General features: G+C 43.9%; 3 protein-coding genes across 3 annotated transcripts in view; 1 reads left to right on the forward strand and 2 right to left on the reverse strand.

The window, feature by feature from the left end:
- Positions 1-2140: 2140 nt before the first annotated feature.
- On the reverse strand, positions 2141-7965 carry wdr6 (WD repeat domain 6). Its single transcript, XM_034209137.1, is given in 8 exon segments — positions 2141-3189; positions 3442-3558; positions 3813-3890; positions 4189-4403; positions 4406-6903; positions 7105-7221; positions 7481-7596; positions 7849-7965. Coding segments are annotated over 7 exon segments (4044 nt in total). The 5' UTR covers positions 7551-7596; positions 7849-7965; the 3' UTR covers positions 2141-2240.
- A 702-nt stretch (positions 7966-8667) lies between these two features.
- On the forward strand, positions 8668-13127 carry LOC117541874. Its single transcript, XM_034209142.1, has 4 exons — positions 8668-8930; positions 10174-10229; positions 10400-10568; positions 11705-13127. The coding sequence occupies exons 1-4, from the start codon at positions 8726-8728 to the stop codon at positions 12064-12066; spliced, it is 792 nt and encodes a 263-aa protein (XP_034065033.1). The 5' UTR covers positions 8668-8725; the 3' UTR covers positions 12067-13127.
- celsr3 (cadherin, EGF LAG seven-pass G-type receptor 3) overlaps positions 12799-16159 on the reverse strand; it is a 131321-nt gene continuing 127960 nt past the window's right edge. The window contains 1 exon segment of the mRNA XM_034209136.1: positions 12799-15975. Coding sequence (XP_034065027.1) covers positions 15948-15975 — 28 coding nt within the window. The 3' untranslated portion in view covers positions 12799-15947.

Here is a 16159-nt window from a genome sequence, read left to right on the forward strand (position 1 = left end):
CAAACCGGAGACTTCAATGATGCTGGAGGATTTTCGAGCTCAACTTTATCTGCGTTCGCCATTTCCTCAAATTACTGACTAAATGTGAACGCATCCCTCTGACCAGCTCTCATAGTATGCCTCTCGTCCAATGAAATGACTTGCTCGCTCTATGACCAAATTACTCTGAATGCTGCGACGCAGCACCTGAGATTGCTTCCAAGAAGTTGTTCACGTTCTCAATTTTTTACGTTTAACGTTATATTAATTCGGTACACACGTGTACCGAACCGAAGGGCCCGTACCGAATAATTTCGGTACGGGTACGTATACCGTTACACCCCTAACAGACAGCATGTTTTTTAATGCTTGTAATAGTGAACAGTTATGTTCTTGGCCAGATTTTCCTTCCTGTTGAAGGGGAGTTTTAACTTGCTGCTTGCTTTTAGGGTAGCTATATCTCGAGTCTGAGGTAGTAGTGGGCATGCAACTGGAGAAAAGACACCTGGATCATACTGCACGAGTTGTGAGTTTTTAAACAGAAGTTGTTGTGGACTTGTCTCCATTTTTTGATTCTTTGGTCAATGGATAGGTGTTTCATTCAAGAAATCAAAGTTAAACAGAATGAGTAATATACAGCTATACGGCATATTTGATGATCCATTTGTTGGTGAAGTATTTCTTTAAGTCTGCGATGAAAGGATGATAACTTTTGTCTGGTTTTCAGTGCCTAGCTCAAGGGCACCTCAGGAGTGGGGGTTGGAAGGGGAAGACATTTTAACTTCATATAATCAATTTCTTCTTTTTTTTGGACCCAAACCTCTCCGGTTGATATTCTGGGCTCCCTCAATAAAAACATCCTCCCCTCTGTCATGAACTTTGGAGTGACCTTCAAGAGCGCTTTGTGACGGCCCCAGAGCCTGGGGCCTGTGAATGTTGCAGGTCCTGCGATGGGATGGAGCTGAAGAGGCCAATCAGTGTGATCGGGGACACCTGGCCGGAGGTGCTACTTAAGCCCAGCTGCCCGGAGTCACAGCCCGCCATGTCTCTCTCCAAGCCTGCTGCGGAGGGACTCACCGTGATCCTTTCCCCTCGTCCACCCTCTGCTGTTTTTGGTGTTGCCGAATAAAGTGCAGAGATTATTGGAAACTTTGAGCGTCTCTCCTGGTTTTTCTGTTGTGGCCAACGGGCCATTCTGGCCTGATTACACTGGCTTCCAATTCGGTTCAGCATTGATTTTAAACTCCTTTTATTTGTTTTCAAAGCACTAAATGGGCTGGCTCCGGCTTATATGGCAGAACTCCTCCATCGCTACACCCCAGCCAGAGCCTTAAGGTCTGCTGACCAGCTGCTGCTGATAGTGCCTAAGACCAGGCTCAAAACCCGAGGGCACCGAGCCTTCGCAGCAGCTGGCCCCAGGCTCTGGAACACTCTACCCCTCCATGGGAGGTCGGCCCAGACCCTAGGGGTTTTAAATCCTCACTGAAGACTCACTTCTTCTCCCTGGCCTTCAAGTCAGAGCGGAGAATGATTCATGACATTTCCCTGTGTTTTGTTTTTATATTTGCTGATGTAAATTATTGTCTATTGTTGTTATTGTAGTAAAGTGTTTTTATAACACCTACAGCACTTTGGCTCGACCAAACATCGTTTTAAAATGTGCTCTATAAATAACACCTGATTAGATTTGATTAATCTTCCAAACACTGAGACATTCAGACTTGAGTTCTTCCTTGTTCTTACAGCAAATTGAGTCCCGAGGCTTCGAGTACACAGCTTTATTTCCTGGCCGGTGGATTATAAATAACTCCCCTTGTTTCATCCATCTTTGTGGAGTGTAGCGCTTCTCCCTGAAGGAGACCAGATGGCCCAGACTCATCAGAGACGGCTTTAATGTTCTCTGGAAATATCCATGAAGATTAGGATGTTTCCTTCATGATTTATTCAAAGCAGAGACGAAGCCAGACCTGCATTTTCAGGAAATGCAGAAATGAATGATGAAGAAGTAAAGTTTCTGAGAAGTTAAACTAAAACTCCAGAGGAAAAAAGGGTTTGAAATCTCTCTACACTGGTTTGTTGGTGACATTCTGGGTAAAAGTTGTTCTATTTATTAATTAATGTTTGACATGATTGTAATGTACCCCAAAAATAACAAGAAAACTGAAATTATAAATAGACTTTATTAAAAATGTAATTTACATAGTAAATTGAATATAATATTAAAAGTAATTGTTTTGACCGCCCTTATCTTTTGATTGCACTTATGTGGACTTTCCTTGTAAAGTCACTTTAACTCTGTGACTCTCCTTTTGGCTTTGTGCGCTCTCTGTATTTGGGACTCGTAGCAGCTGGAAGCCCTGTCCGCAGAGCAGCACCCATCCCGTCTTCTCCCTCATTTTCTCACTCCTGAAACCTCTCTCAGTGTTTCCCTGACTAACCCTGTCAGTCTCTGCTTGATCACTACATTCACCTGCCTTCTCCTCACTGGTTTGACACACCAGGTGACCCGTCTCACTCTCTGCTTCAACGGCTCCTGCATCCTCAGACTCACCAGCTGTTTCCTCATTACTGAACTGTGCCGCTGTCTTTTTGAATCCTGTCTGACTCCCTCTCCAAACTGAAATCTCCTGCTCAGACTCAAAGCTTGTTTTCATCTCTTTATCCCCCTCCTCTCTCAGCTGCCCCTCCCACACTGCCAGTCCTGCAGCATCTGCAACGTGGGAGCACAGCGCCCCAATGTGGCTGATCCCGGTACTGCAGACCCTCCACAGGCAAACCCTCTGATCTGCAGAGGTGGAGACCAGGAGGTCGGGGCACAGGAGCTTCAGGGCGGTCAGGGGGGCCGCGTGAGCCAGCGGGGAGTGGTACTGGGAGTGGAGTTCAAGATGAAGCTGGTTTGGGGGGCTCAGGGCCTCTGAAATCTGAGAGGAACCTCTGTTGCCCCCAAACTTTCTGTCTTCTGGGTAGTGCACCCTTATTGTGGACACTGTCAGCTGCCCATCATCCCCTCCGCTAGCAACCGTTACCAGGCAACCGCCCTCGTTTAGTCCCGGTTTCTCTGTCCAAACAGCCAATGAGTTGATGCCGCTCTGGTGGGCGTGGATGTGGAGGCAGGGGATTGGCTGAGTACCGGTCGATAAGAAAGAAGCATCTGTCAAATCCCACGCTGCAATTCTGCCATCTGTTGCAGCGCTGAACAGCAGCCTATACCTGAGAGAGAGACGAATACAAATATGTACCTTCAGTCATTTAGGTTAAAACTGTTGTCCTATATTTGATCTGCCAGTCACTACACTTTTCTAAAACGGTTCAAAATAATACAAATATATTAAAAGAACAATAAAGGCTCTGATTCTGATTGGTTACTATAAAGCAGGATTACATCTAACTTGTAATAACGGTGTGGACATTCACCCAATCCAGGCTCAGGAGATTAAAATAAGAGAATGAACATCTGCACACCTGTGGCCTTCTCCATCCTCCAGGCTGCAAGCAGCAACACTGAGCACACAGCGCTGGTGGAAAAACGTCTCCCATAACAAATCAATCTGATGTGTCCCTTCACTGACCGAGAACAATCTGGAAACACAGTAAAGCAGAAGAGAGTGAGGGCACAAAATAACACAAAGGTTTATAAGATTAAATCAGTTTTAAGTTTAACACATTGTTCTCTCACATTATGTTAAATACATCTCTTTTCTCAAGACATTTCTCATTTGAGAGCATTTAAACAGTTGGAAGGAAGACTTGTTACAACGTTAACCCTTTCTTCAAGCTAATAAGAGAGGGTTAAGATGTGTGGGAAACGTCTTTTTTCTGTGAGAGTGACCCACCTGAGAGCTCCGTCGCTGCAGGCCATAGCCAGGAGAACACCGTCTGGCTTCTCCTCCACCACCTCCACAGACATGTACCTGAAACACACACGCCGCTGGTAAGACATAGGTAGACTAGATTTCAAAAGAAAAAGAGTATGGGGGGTAAATTCAGCTGATTGTTTGGCACTCAGATATTGCACCTTCGTCCTGTAAAAATCTATGCAAACTTAAACAAAAAAATTGAGGATATATACTTGTGTTGTTAGAGAAAGTATCTGATGAAAGAAATTAAGGAGGGAGAAATCAGTACGCAGACATTAGTATAAAAATAAATAAATAATTCAAATCTTGTGTAATTGCTTTTACATGTGTACAGAACACAACATGAACCTGCCTGGTTTCTGGGTCCATTTTCACCGTCTTGTGCCGGTTCCGCCTCTTCTCCCATTGTTCGTCCAATCGGTGACTGGCCACCTGGATCACCTGACAGGAGGGAGCCAGTCTCTGCTGGTCCCAGCCGATCGACAGCCGGTAACACTGCATCTGAGCTCTCCCCCCCGCTGACACCAGCAGGGCAGAGAGGGACTGTTTCTGGCTCCCCCCCCCCCCCCCTCCTGACGCGTTACCGCTGTCACTGTGCGAATGCTTGAGATGTGGTCGGTGATAACTGAGAGAACTTTAATGCTGCCAGAGCGGGGCTGAATTGCAATGACGGTTAAGCTAGTGTCCTCTCCTCCCGTCACCACTATCTCCCAATGCCCTCCCTCTTTGAGTTCATCCATTCCCTCAGTTTCTGCCAAATCTCCAGGACTTTCAGTTTGATTCTCATTTTTGATTCCCCTTATCATCCCAAGTCTGCACATACATCCAATCCCCCTCCCATGGACACCCTCTCTCAGGCCCCACCCTCCGGCTTTTCCACCTATGCTCAGTGCCTCTCCTGGTGTCTGTGATGTCATGACAGCCCCCTGCTTGATGAAGACCAGAGCTCCGTATCCGGGCCACACCCCTTTGTAGGGTGGCCAGAGACTCCAGGAGCGATGCCCCCCACCACAAGGCACTGCAAACAGTCTCTCTTGCCTCACGGGGTCCCAAACCACAAAGTGGACACCATGAAAGCCAATTATAGCAAACCGGGCTTCTCTTCCCTTATTCTCCGTCCTTTCTTCCTCAGGTTTAAAGCTCTCTTCCTCCTCCGCCTCTTCCACAGGAATGTCGGGTTCAAGAATCAGAATCCTCTCCAGCCACTCCATGCCCTTGCAGGCCCGCTGAACTCGGAGAACCTGCAGCTGAAGTCCATCTTTGTTCTCAACACTCTTTTCTTCAGGTTTTTCAGGTGGTGTTGGATTTACTCTGAAGACCCTCACACAGCCGTCCCTGCCCGTGCTGTAGAGCAGCCCCTGGTACTCACACACTGAAGTTACACCCTGTTTCCCATGCACCCCAAACCGGCAGCTTAGTGGGTGAAGCGTTGGGTGTCTGTCCTCCACCATTTCAGTTTTTATGTCTCCACCGCTTCCATTTCCCTCCGCTTCAAGCCCTTCACCATCTGTTGGTTTCCAGCCTGTCTGCGAACTTTCAGCAATTATTTTTCCATCTCTCATGTTTTGCTCCTGCTTTCCTCCTTCCTGAAACAAAAGCAGGGACCCTCTCCTGTCCCCACACACCCACAGCAACCCCTGTGACGAGGTGTGGAGGCACACTGCAGCTGTCAGCCAGCGTTTGGCACAGGAGGGAAGGAGGAAGGGAGGAAGGGGTTTCACACTGAGAGCCAAGGGAGAGTTCTCATCTAATTCTACCTTTACACACCAGCGAGAGACAAATCCTTCAGCTCCGGATGCTAGCAAATACATTTGTTCTTTTGCCTCATGCCAAATAAGGCTATGGATCTTCCCTGAGCCGCCTGTAAGGAGAATCCCACACTGAGGATGAGAGATGGGGAAGACATGTATGGATCCGCTGAGGTTTGCAACAGCACACAAGTTAACTTTTGCTGTTGAGTTTTTCACACTGACAGTTGTTGTTTCCATCACACAATACGATTGAAAGTCAGTAGTCCCCTGCCATACCATCTCCCACTGCCCGTCGCTGTATTGGTAAACTGTTCCGTGGTCTGTGCAAACCACAAACTTGCTCTGACTCCATGGTGCATTTGTATCCTCTTCCCCTGCTATACAGACCGCTTTAGGCAAGCCTTGACCGGTAAATCTCAGGTCTGTTAGCTTCTCTGTCGCTGCCTCCTCCGTCGTATCCATCCCCTCCTCGCTCCCTTCCACCCTCCACAACCTCACCCCTCCATCTGCCCCCCCTGTAGCAACCCATCTCTCTCCATCTGCTCTTCCTTCACTGATTGCGAGTGCACGAACCCCGCCTGCTTTGTGTCCCTTCAACGTCCGAACCACCTTGCCCTCTCCAGCCCAGTCCCACACTAAACAGGCCCCATCTTCACCGGCACTGAACACATTTCCTGGGGAGAGACGCACGGAGAATACCCTCGCCTGGTGTCCATATAGGACCCTTAAACACGACGGGTTCAAGTCCCCACACTTCCCCCCAGGTCCTCCTAAAGCACCTACACCCCAAACCCTTACACTGCGGTCGTCAGAAGCTGAGGCCAGCCATCCTTTCTCCTGGAGGTAAGAGATGCTGAAGATGACCCCGCTGTGGCCTAACAGACGTCTCTCCACTGGAGCTTTGTGCTTTGAGTTGCTACTTTCATCTCCTCCTGCTCCAGGCTTCCAGAGGACAAGTTGGTTGAAAACAGTCCCTCCCACTAAGATGGTATCATCCCAGGATTCATGTACAAGAAGGAGGGCAGAGTACAGCAGACAGCCCTCCAGACAGGAGCGCTGAAGCAGGACATTTCCTGTCCTGATGTCCAGGAGAAGAGCACTATTATGGGCTACAGCCACACCGAGCAGGGAGTGTTTGTCTCCGGAGAGCCACCGGACGTCCAGGGCCCAGTCCTGGAGCTCCATGAGGGGACCCAGAATCTCCAAACGCAGATGTTCCCCATCCTGGAGATCCACATGGAGCCTCACCAACCTCACAGCCTTGCCTCCAAACACCACAATGTCATAGAAGTTGGGCCCCAAGATGGAGCTCCGTTCTGGGGATTCAGAGGAGAGGAGATTTAATGGGTGAATGAACAGAAAAACAACATTAAAAAAAAAGTAAGTGAGATTAAACTCTTGCCAAGACTGCCATTATTGTATACATCCTGGGAGAAGGGAAACATAGAACATACAGTGCAACAGAGGAAATGTAATATAACAGTGACTTATAAACATTGCCTCATCTGTCTTCTTACCAGCCGCAAGACTCCTAGGTCTTATTCCGTGGATTCTGTAGTTTTGGAGCACACTCAGTGAGGCACAGGCTTTTGGACGATGTTGGAGACTGTACACCGTCAAGACTGGACCCTCACCTGTCAGGAAAGGGTAACGGAAGATTTTGCTTAGTGCATCGTGGGATCCTTCATGGTGTTCAGACTTCTTTTAAAAATAGACACACACACAGCCCCCTTAGAAAGCATTAGCACAATTTCTACTTATGCATTTATAGTTTAACCTAAAGAAATATACATAATAATCATAATGCACATACGAGTATATGGGAAACCCAATGATATTTCCCTTTTGTACTGCATTTATATACAACACTTATACATCGATAGTGCTTCCTACCCGTCAGAAGAAATGCATCCTGAAGAAACTCCAGAGCTGTGACTGGAGATACCAAGGCTGCTGTCTCCATCTCTAAATGGTTAATAACTTTCACGAAGACACATTACCAATGGTTCCTGAAATATTCAAAGGTACAACACACTTATTAAAGACGGTAGCATCCGAAAAGATTGCAAGCAAGCAGCGGGGACCGCAGGCCTCTTAAATATTCAAATGTTTAAAAGTCTACGTTGAGAACAGTTGTCATTAGCTTTTCAGTTAGCAAAACATGCTAACAGCATGAGTACTTCTTATGTTGTTTGTTAAGTGCAAACCTAGAAATGTGTCTTTGCTAGGTCGATATTAATACTGCTACATGATTTACTTACAAAGAGGACCAAACGCCTGAACAAATGTGATTCAAATCTGCATTAAAACATCTTTATTTGACTTCTCCGTCAGCAATCCAGTACCCATGTGTTTCTGAACTGTCTTCCGTGCCGCATCTAAACCAATCAGGCAACGCTAATGGCTTCCTGGACTCTGATTGGTTAGAAAGATGCAACCCATGTGACCGACTGTCACTGAGTTGTGCTACCTTTAGGTGTCTTCTGGAGAAAAAGAAAGTTGTTCAGTAGGCTATATGTGTGGTATTCATTATTTAAATATAACGGGTAGGATATTATTATTTGTTTTTCTGATAATTTAATTGAAGAAGAAGAAGATTCAACTTATTGTCATTACGTAGTACAGGTACTATGTAACGAAACAGTTTCCCTGCATTTGACCCATCCTAGTGTTAGGAGCAGTGGGCTGCTGTTGGGAACGGTGCTTTGCTCAGGGACACCTCGGTAGCACTTGGTCTTTCCGGGACTTGAACTGGTGACCTTCCAGTTGCCAAGCCAAGTCCCTAAGGACTTCGCCAACACCGCCAATGATTACCATTATCAGAAAACAATTACATTTAAGTAAGATTGTAAGTGTAAATACTTAATATAATATATTATTATATATTATATAAGTGTATAAATATAACTATTCATACCACAACAATACAAAACAATTGTGCCGGCACACTGCAATTCACAGGAACATCTTAGGAGGTCATATGAGTTAGCTTAATGCTCTTTTACAGATATTGGCTATTTCTATGTCAACAATTCATAGAGTTATTGCAAGTGACATCCACAGTGATTACCGAGTGGACATTGAACGCGTCAGGAGGCAGTGGTTTCTGTAGCAGTGCAGCTAACTTCAGCGTCAGCCATGCCTGGGAAATGTAAATTTCAAGAGTCCTGGCTCTCTAGGGAAATGTACAAGGACTGGCTGGTTAAGGAAGTCCAGGACATTCACTTCGCCCGGTGTAGGGCGTGTTGTAAATCAATCAAACTTCAGACCATGGGCGAGGCTGCTCTCACCAGCCATGCAGCGGGAGCTGGGCACAAAGCAGCGGTCCGCAAGCTAGTGGAAGGTACAGTAGCTTAGCCTCAATTATATCAAGGGAAACTGCCATGAAACGCGTTTAAATATATGCAATTGTTTAATGCTGACCCTCCCTGTTTGTCCAGCCTCTTTAATATTGGGTTGTGGTGCTGCAGTTTTGTTGTTGGTGGTGGGTGTGTGTATTTGGCTGCAACAGCTGTATAGACGTGAGAGTTACAACATCTGTCTTAGGTCATTAACCACAGCTTTCCCATCGGTCATGAATTATGAGAATGCATGCATACGATTTTTGGATGACAACAATATAACCTCGTATGGTTGTCATAAACTTCCTCTTACGTTTTAAGATGTTCTATTAAAACAATATTGCAGTGGAGATGAGGAACAGCTGTAGTTGAACATCTGCATCCTGCTGAAGTGTCCTAGTCTTTAGGCAATTGTTCTACGCCATGGAGAACAATTGCCTAAAGCTCGCACTGTTTTAAATGTAAAAATAATAAAAGTAATACTAGAGTGATGAAAAAACAGTATTTTGTCATCATTTCAATTTAAGGTTAACCTATATTAACCCCATTATTTTGTGATTTTCCATTATTATGAAGTTACACAAACCTGGTGTAACATTAACTTTAATTTGTTCCCTATTTGACAATTTAGTGAAATTAAGATATTTGGTCAATTTAACCCCTTTAAAAGAACATTTAAGTATTCACAAAACACCACAAATCCATTAGTTTTGCTGTTCTGTGTAAAGAGTCTGCCATCACTTAACTCAGAAAACTCTTTTTAATTGGTGCCTGTGAGTTTATGTTGAGCCTGCTAGTTCTCATTATAAAATGTTTCAGTGTTAAACTAACTAACGTTGATCCGAGGTCCTTGAATTTGATGTTAAATGAGGTGTGGGAACCCTGTCCTTATCCTTTTTACAGCACTATTTTTTACTGCCTTTAATGACGTGATGCTGCAGTATCAAGCTCAGTCCATCCTGATGAAATAAACCTAGAAAAAAATCCGGATTGTAAAATTTCAACGTTATATTTGTAATTATCTTTACAGAACAGTAAGCTTATTTTCTACTATTACAAATACTAAAAAAGGAGTGCAGTCATGATGCTGTAAGGCGCTTTGGACTAGATATGTGTGTTCGTCTGTAAATAGGCGTGTGTAGGTGTGATGTACCTGCCTTAACCAGAGGGAGGCACTCTCTGCTTGTTTCTCTGAGACACTAACATTCAGTGCCTCCCATTCTGTCTGTCTCTTTTTCCAATTAGGAGGCAATGTGATGCTGATCAATGCTGCTGGGCAGATAAATGGCAGCGTGAATCGGGTAAATATTTCAAGTGATTGTTTTATATTTATTTTAGAGTTAAAGGTCTAGTTATAAAGAACATTCAAATGAACCTGGAGAAGCTCATATCAATGCGCAACTATGACTCATACAATGTTCCAGCAGCGGGAAGTAACACCTTAAAACACACTTTGTTCTCTCCGCCTCAGACTGAAGACAGCAAGGAGCAAGTGGCCATCTGCCTCCAGCGGGACGCCTTGGACAGAATACCAGGCAGCAACTGGGCCGATCAGCACCACAGCCCCACTACAAACTCCACCTCCCACAATGCTGAGCTGCAGGATGCCACATTTCCTGCTGCCTACTTCACAGCACCAGGTACACAGATACATCTCTGCCAGCTGCCACACTCTTTTGAATTATTATGTTTACTAATTACATTCCAATATTAACAACAATATTACTCTTTGCTGAGAAGTATCACATACAAAAACACTTAATGATTACCTTAAGCTTGATAGGATTGTTTGGGATAACATGACAGAGGAGGATGGCGTGTCTTTTACCCCCCTGCATTAAGGTTTTATTTTTTTACTAAATGACAATGAAGTTGAATCAAAACTCATTTAAATATACAATGTTTTTTATTTTTTTGTGGCTGGATTTAATTTGAAGGCAGGGGTCTATTAGTTTACAATTACTGTTAAAAACAGACACTGTTGTAAATCCCCCTGCCTTTTTTGGTCTTGTGGGAGGCGGGGCTTAGCCTCCACCTACCAGGCCACACCTGATCCCATTTAAGGCCTGTAATCAGCCCTGCTCAGTCTCTCCTGTGTCTGTAGCAGCAAGCTGACCTCATGTGCTCTCTTCACAAGCTGAATATATCGATACATTATTTGAGTAAATTGTGATTATGTTTATTGATGACTTATCCTAATCCTTATCCTGCGAAAGCAATATTTGTTGTAAGAGTGTTGTAGCCCTTCCTGATTTCCATTTGTGTTTTATGTTCTAGCCTTAAATTCACCATCATGTAGATCAACTGTCAACTGCATGTGAAGAGAATAAATGGTTGAACTGCTCTCATCGTGGGTCCTCATACTTTGACCAGTATGCCAATGCAGAGGCACTTCAGACAACCCTCCCTAAAATGATAGTCTAGTTTTTACAGACACATTTCCGACTATTCATTCCACAAATAAAGACACCTACCGTAGCCTGCTGTAGTATAGAACAAATGGTTTGCCTATCCAGTTTCTCCTTGACATCTTTCATTGACCTCATGATTTTTTCATCAAGGTGAAGGAAAGATTTCAAGGAGAATTAATTAGGAGTCAGTTAGGACGATACTAAAAGTAGCCCCTGGTTCTTGCATCACATCTTTCTCAGCCCTGTTTGAAACTTTCTGCGGTGTAAACCGCTAATAAGAAACCAGTTGTGCATTGATTGAAACCGCTACATGCATTTAATGTTGTGAAGTAATCAACACATATCTTTCACCTCTGACTTGGCAGGCACCTCCCGGCTCATCAGCCAGCGTCTCCTCCCGACAGGCGGCGAGGGGGGGGAAGAGACCCACCGCTCGACTCAGCAGGACCCCACAGATATGTCCCGACAGGAGCACCAGCAGAGGGCCGAGGCTCTGGAGCAGCAGCAGCAGATGAAGATCCTGGAGTGGCAGAACAGGATGAAGGTGCTGGCGTGGGAGCAGGAGCTGGTGAGGGAGAGGAGGAGAGCAGCGCGGCAGGAGGAGAAGGCCTTCAGGATGAAGAAGGCGTACTACAAAGCCAAGCTAAAGAGGATGGGAGAGGACGTTCCGCCATCTTCCTCCAGCAACAGCGATGAAGAGGAGAACACTTCTAATCAGACAGGATGAACGGATTCTATTTCTTGTATTTCTTATCAGCGCTTGTTTCATTATTGAATGCTTTTGTGTATATGCCATGAAACTGTTGCTACTTTTATACATGTATTATAACATATAGACGGTTGGTTGCTTTAAATGAGCAGTTCTTACACAAATACTTTTTTGATTTTTCTGAGATAAACTGAACTAGTTGAGTACACTTCGCTTAATCTCAAATTTAAAATGAGGTTCTCGTAGACCAATAGAAAACATGTAAATGGTATATTTTTGAAAGGCTTCTTACATATGTAATATTTAAAAAAATACCATGATCCTGTTTTGTTTAATAATCATTCATCACCATGTGTCTTAAGTATTTAACATTTTGAGATGTCCATTGATGTTGAGGGTGATTGTAAAGAGTATTACAAAATATATTAAGATTCAATCTAATCACGGCAGCTGTACAAATGTAATGTTATTCCTAAATGGACACTTCTTCATGATTTTACAAATCTGACCTTTAAGTGGTCCTATAACCCTGAGTACAGGTTATATTCTGTCTCAGCTGGGGGCTTCTGTTTTCACCGGGCATCATGGTGGCAGCTGAACATCTCTGACTCCTCTGGATGTCCGTCTCCGTCTGTCAGGAGGTTTTGCCTGCTCAGTTTTTTCGCACCTGAAAATGTCTGTTCTCATGAATAAGGAAAGCACACACACTCACACAAACACACCTAGAATAAATATGAACAGACGTGTAGGAATAAGTCATTTTTTTAATATCCAACATTTCTCTTGTTTCCGCGGTAATGGGAACAGCTGTTTCCATGCCGCCGTCCCCTTGCCGCCGGCGGGATAGAAGGCATCCCATAATGAACACACGAGAAAACAAAGACAATCTCCCATTCCTCCTCCTCTCACCAACAATCTCTTACTGTGTCCGTCATTTGTCCACTTTTGCTTAAGCAGAGCACGTCTCAACGTTTCAGGAACGCCTTAGTTTCCTCTCACTCTCAGAACCAGATTAACCTGAAGCTGGAGTTTTCTGTTAATTGACTGCTGTGTATAAAAGCATTAATATGACTGGTTAATGATTTGATTTTGTGCATATAAATCTTCAGTCTTGGATCTAGAACAGGAAGGTTAGTTTGAACCATATCTGCACTATAGGCTATAGGCTACACCCAGAGTTCGCCTGTTAGTTTGGATATGTTGAAATTGTGTCTGGGGAGAATAAATGCACCGATATAGGGTTGAAATTCAAACTTGTTTGGTCAAATATAAAACAAATCCAGTGTCCTGCATGAAAGAGACACTTTTCCCACTCTTTTCTTATCATTTGTCTTTGAATGTGTTGCATTGAGACTGAGAAACAGAAAAAAGGGAGCATTTGGATGGGAAAAAATTACATACTTCAAAAAAACAAAAAAACAATCCCATACAAAATGGCAACATAAATAATCAATACAGTGTCAATAAATTATTGATAAATAAAATAAATCTCATGTCTGTACAAGTTAAAGGTACTGTCAGTTGAAGATAATAATAAAAATAAATAAATGAATGGAGCAGATGAATGAAACGAGTGAGTAGGAATCAAAGTCTACACCTTAAACAGAATAGTGGGTGGTGTTCCTGTGCTGGAGCATTTTTTGGCAATACTACTTTACAAATATGTTGGCTTGTCATCTTCCAGGGACATGGGGAAGACAGAGCAGGGAGATATTCATTTGTGAGGTGTGTGTTTTTCCAGAATTTTCTTTTCAATAATTGTTTCTCTGCGATGAGTAACGTCCACGCCCTCGTCCCTGCAGCTACATTTTGCACAGTTTCTGACCCAATTTGTTCCATCCTCTGGTTTTGTACCTCATGATTTATTATTACGCTCAATGCGCTCTATCTACTAGGGTTGCTTAAATGTCACAGTGCTCTCTGCTCGAGGACAACACATTTTGGCAACCTCGTTTTTTTGAGACACTGCATTTTCCTTTGACTACAGAAAACACAGAGTTATGTCAGCTTCACTCCCTTCATCCTTCTGAAGGCTGGTGAAGACTGCCTGTCTCCATTGCTTCTAAATGCCTGTGTGTTGTTACCTGAAGGCCTGAACTCAGCTGTGAGAGAGGAGCAGCTGCTGATGGAAAGAGCTGGCACTCAAACCCACTTAGAGGCTTTTAGCGCTGACACACCTGACATCTCCTCTCCTCAGCAGACTGCTACGGTGCTGCAGAAGCGACGCCAAATCTTGCAAGAGACCTCATCTCTTCCTAAACAATGAGAGGAAATGTGTATGAATGTGTTCTGGTTTGAACCTCTCCATCAATGACCGCTTGTTAGCAAAGTAAGGAAGTGCCTCGAATATAAATAATTCATTTCCCAGCAACTGTGTTCAGCCAAGGAACAAAACCTGGCAGGGGATCTATCTGTTACAGACACGAGCTGATGCAAACTGGATATGTGCTGCAGGTCTAATTTGTGAACTCCAAATAAAATATGGTAGCATACTAAGATTAATGACAGCAAATCAAAATCCTGCAAACAGTCGGTAATGTTTTGGCGCAGATCTAGAGGCCTTTTTAAAACAGTTTTTTTCAATTTGGACTTGTTTTCATGGCACAGTCATTGAAAAAACAACAAAAATACCCGAAAAACAAAAATGAGAATTACACGTAGAGCTTTCACACCCTGCACAGGTCATTTTCATCACAGGAAATTGAAGAACGAGGATGTGAAGTTCTGATTTTAAGTGTGTCCCTTTGGCTTGGATTTCTGCAGAACTTCTTCTTCTTCTTCTCCTGGATGCTGCCGGAGACATTTCACTGCTCCTGTGGCGTCTCTTGAGGCAGGTTTGAGTCGTGATGCATCAGAGTGAAATACCTTGAGGGTCTTTAAATGGTTGTTGCATGACACACAGAAGCAGACAGATGTCTTCCTTCACCCGTCAGCACCAGATGAGCACAGATGGGCGACAAGGGCACATTTATGAACACTGGATCACAAAACAGCACAGTCTCCTGAATGAGACGATACTTTGACACTCGTGACTGGGCTTTACTAAATGATCCTCCAACTCTGAACCTTCCTGTGGTGCTTTAGCTAAACGTTGGCCATCTTTCTCTTCACAATCATCTTCCATCAAATCTCTTCTCCTATATAATCCTTCCTCTATATACAATCAGTTCTTGTTGCTTTGATATTTTCCCTTCAACCTCATGTGGCGGTTTTTTGATAATCTCATGGTATAATATTGCCGGACCCCTGCTGTCGCTTTACAGAGTTGATGAATGTGAGGAAAAGTTTCTGAGGAAAACTGTTTCCAAGGAGAGATTTGGGGATTTTTTTTTTCTTTGAAGGGGAAATGTCTCCCTCAGCAACGTACAAGACTGCAAACGCACCGACCTCACTCACAACTTCACACGGACACAATCATTAAAAAAAAAAAAAAAAAAAGAGAAAACATCACAAGAGATTTTCTTCTTCATCTCCAATGAAAAAGATACAAAATGTATAAAAATGTTATTTACAGTCTTTTCTTTTTTTCTTCTTGTGGACACATGTTGTCCGCATCACGCTGAATTTTCGTTTGAAATCTGCGGATTTTGTGTTTATCTTGAACAGTTTGTAGGTAGTAGAGGTGGTTGACTCAACGTCCAAATAAACGTCATAGCTCGTTGAAGGCGGTGGGACTTGAACAACGTAATTTATACAGTACAAACCGCCCAAGAGCATCCTCATTAACCTCATCGACGCTCTCCCTGTCGTATTTTCTGACAAACTCAGTGTCTCCTCTGTCCCGAGTGTTTCTAGTCTTAGATTCCTCAGAGTGCTCCAGTGGTTCCGGACGATCCATGACCTCTGAACCTCGTGTTCCAAACACCGCCTCAATGAATAAAGGGACATGTAGGCTGTCATCAAGACTGTCCTTCACTTCTGTTGGCTCTGAGGAAAGAGAACAAAAATGAGTCTTTAAAATCCTCTCTACTGATGCTAATTCCACTTACACATAGTGATGACAAAATACAGTAAGTACAGAAGCAACATGGAAATTAGCTGTTAGAGGCAGAACCAGGGAGACAGAACAAGTAGAATGGAAGGGTGCAGGAAAGAATAGCCAAACAAATGT

The sequence above is a fragment of the Gymnodraco acuticeps genome, unplaced genomic scaffold (genome assembly GCF_902827175.1).
Source record: "Gymnodraco acuticeps unplaced genomic scaffold, fGymAcu1.1, whole genome shotgun sequence".
In the NCBI taxonomy this organism is placed as follows: Eukaryota; Metazoa; Chordata; class Actinopteri; order Perciformes; family Bathydraconidae; genus Gymnodraco; species Gymnodraco acuticeps.

Coding starts and splice junctions, on each gene's coding strand:
- LOC117541874 (XM_034209142.1), top strand. CDS start 8,726: ATGCCTGGGAAATGTAAATTTCAAGAGTCCTGGCTCTCTAGGGAAATG. Junction 8,931..10,173: donor GGTCCGCAAGCTAGTGGAAG/GTACAGTAGCTT, acceptor TTTTCCAATTAG/GAGGCAATGTGATGCTGATC. Junction 10,230..10,399: donor TAAATGGCAGCGTGAATCGG/GTAAATATTTCA, acceptor TCTCCGCCTCAG/ACTGAAGACAGCAAGGAGCA.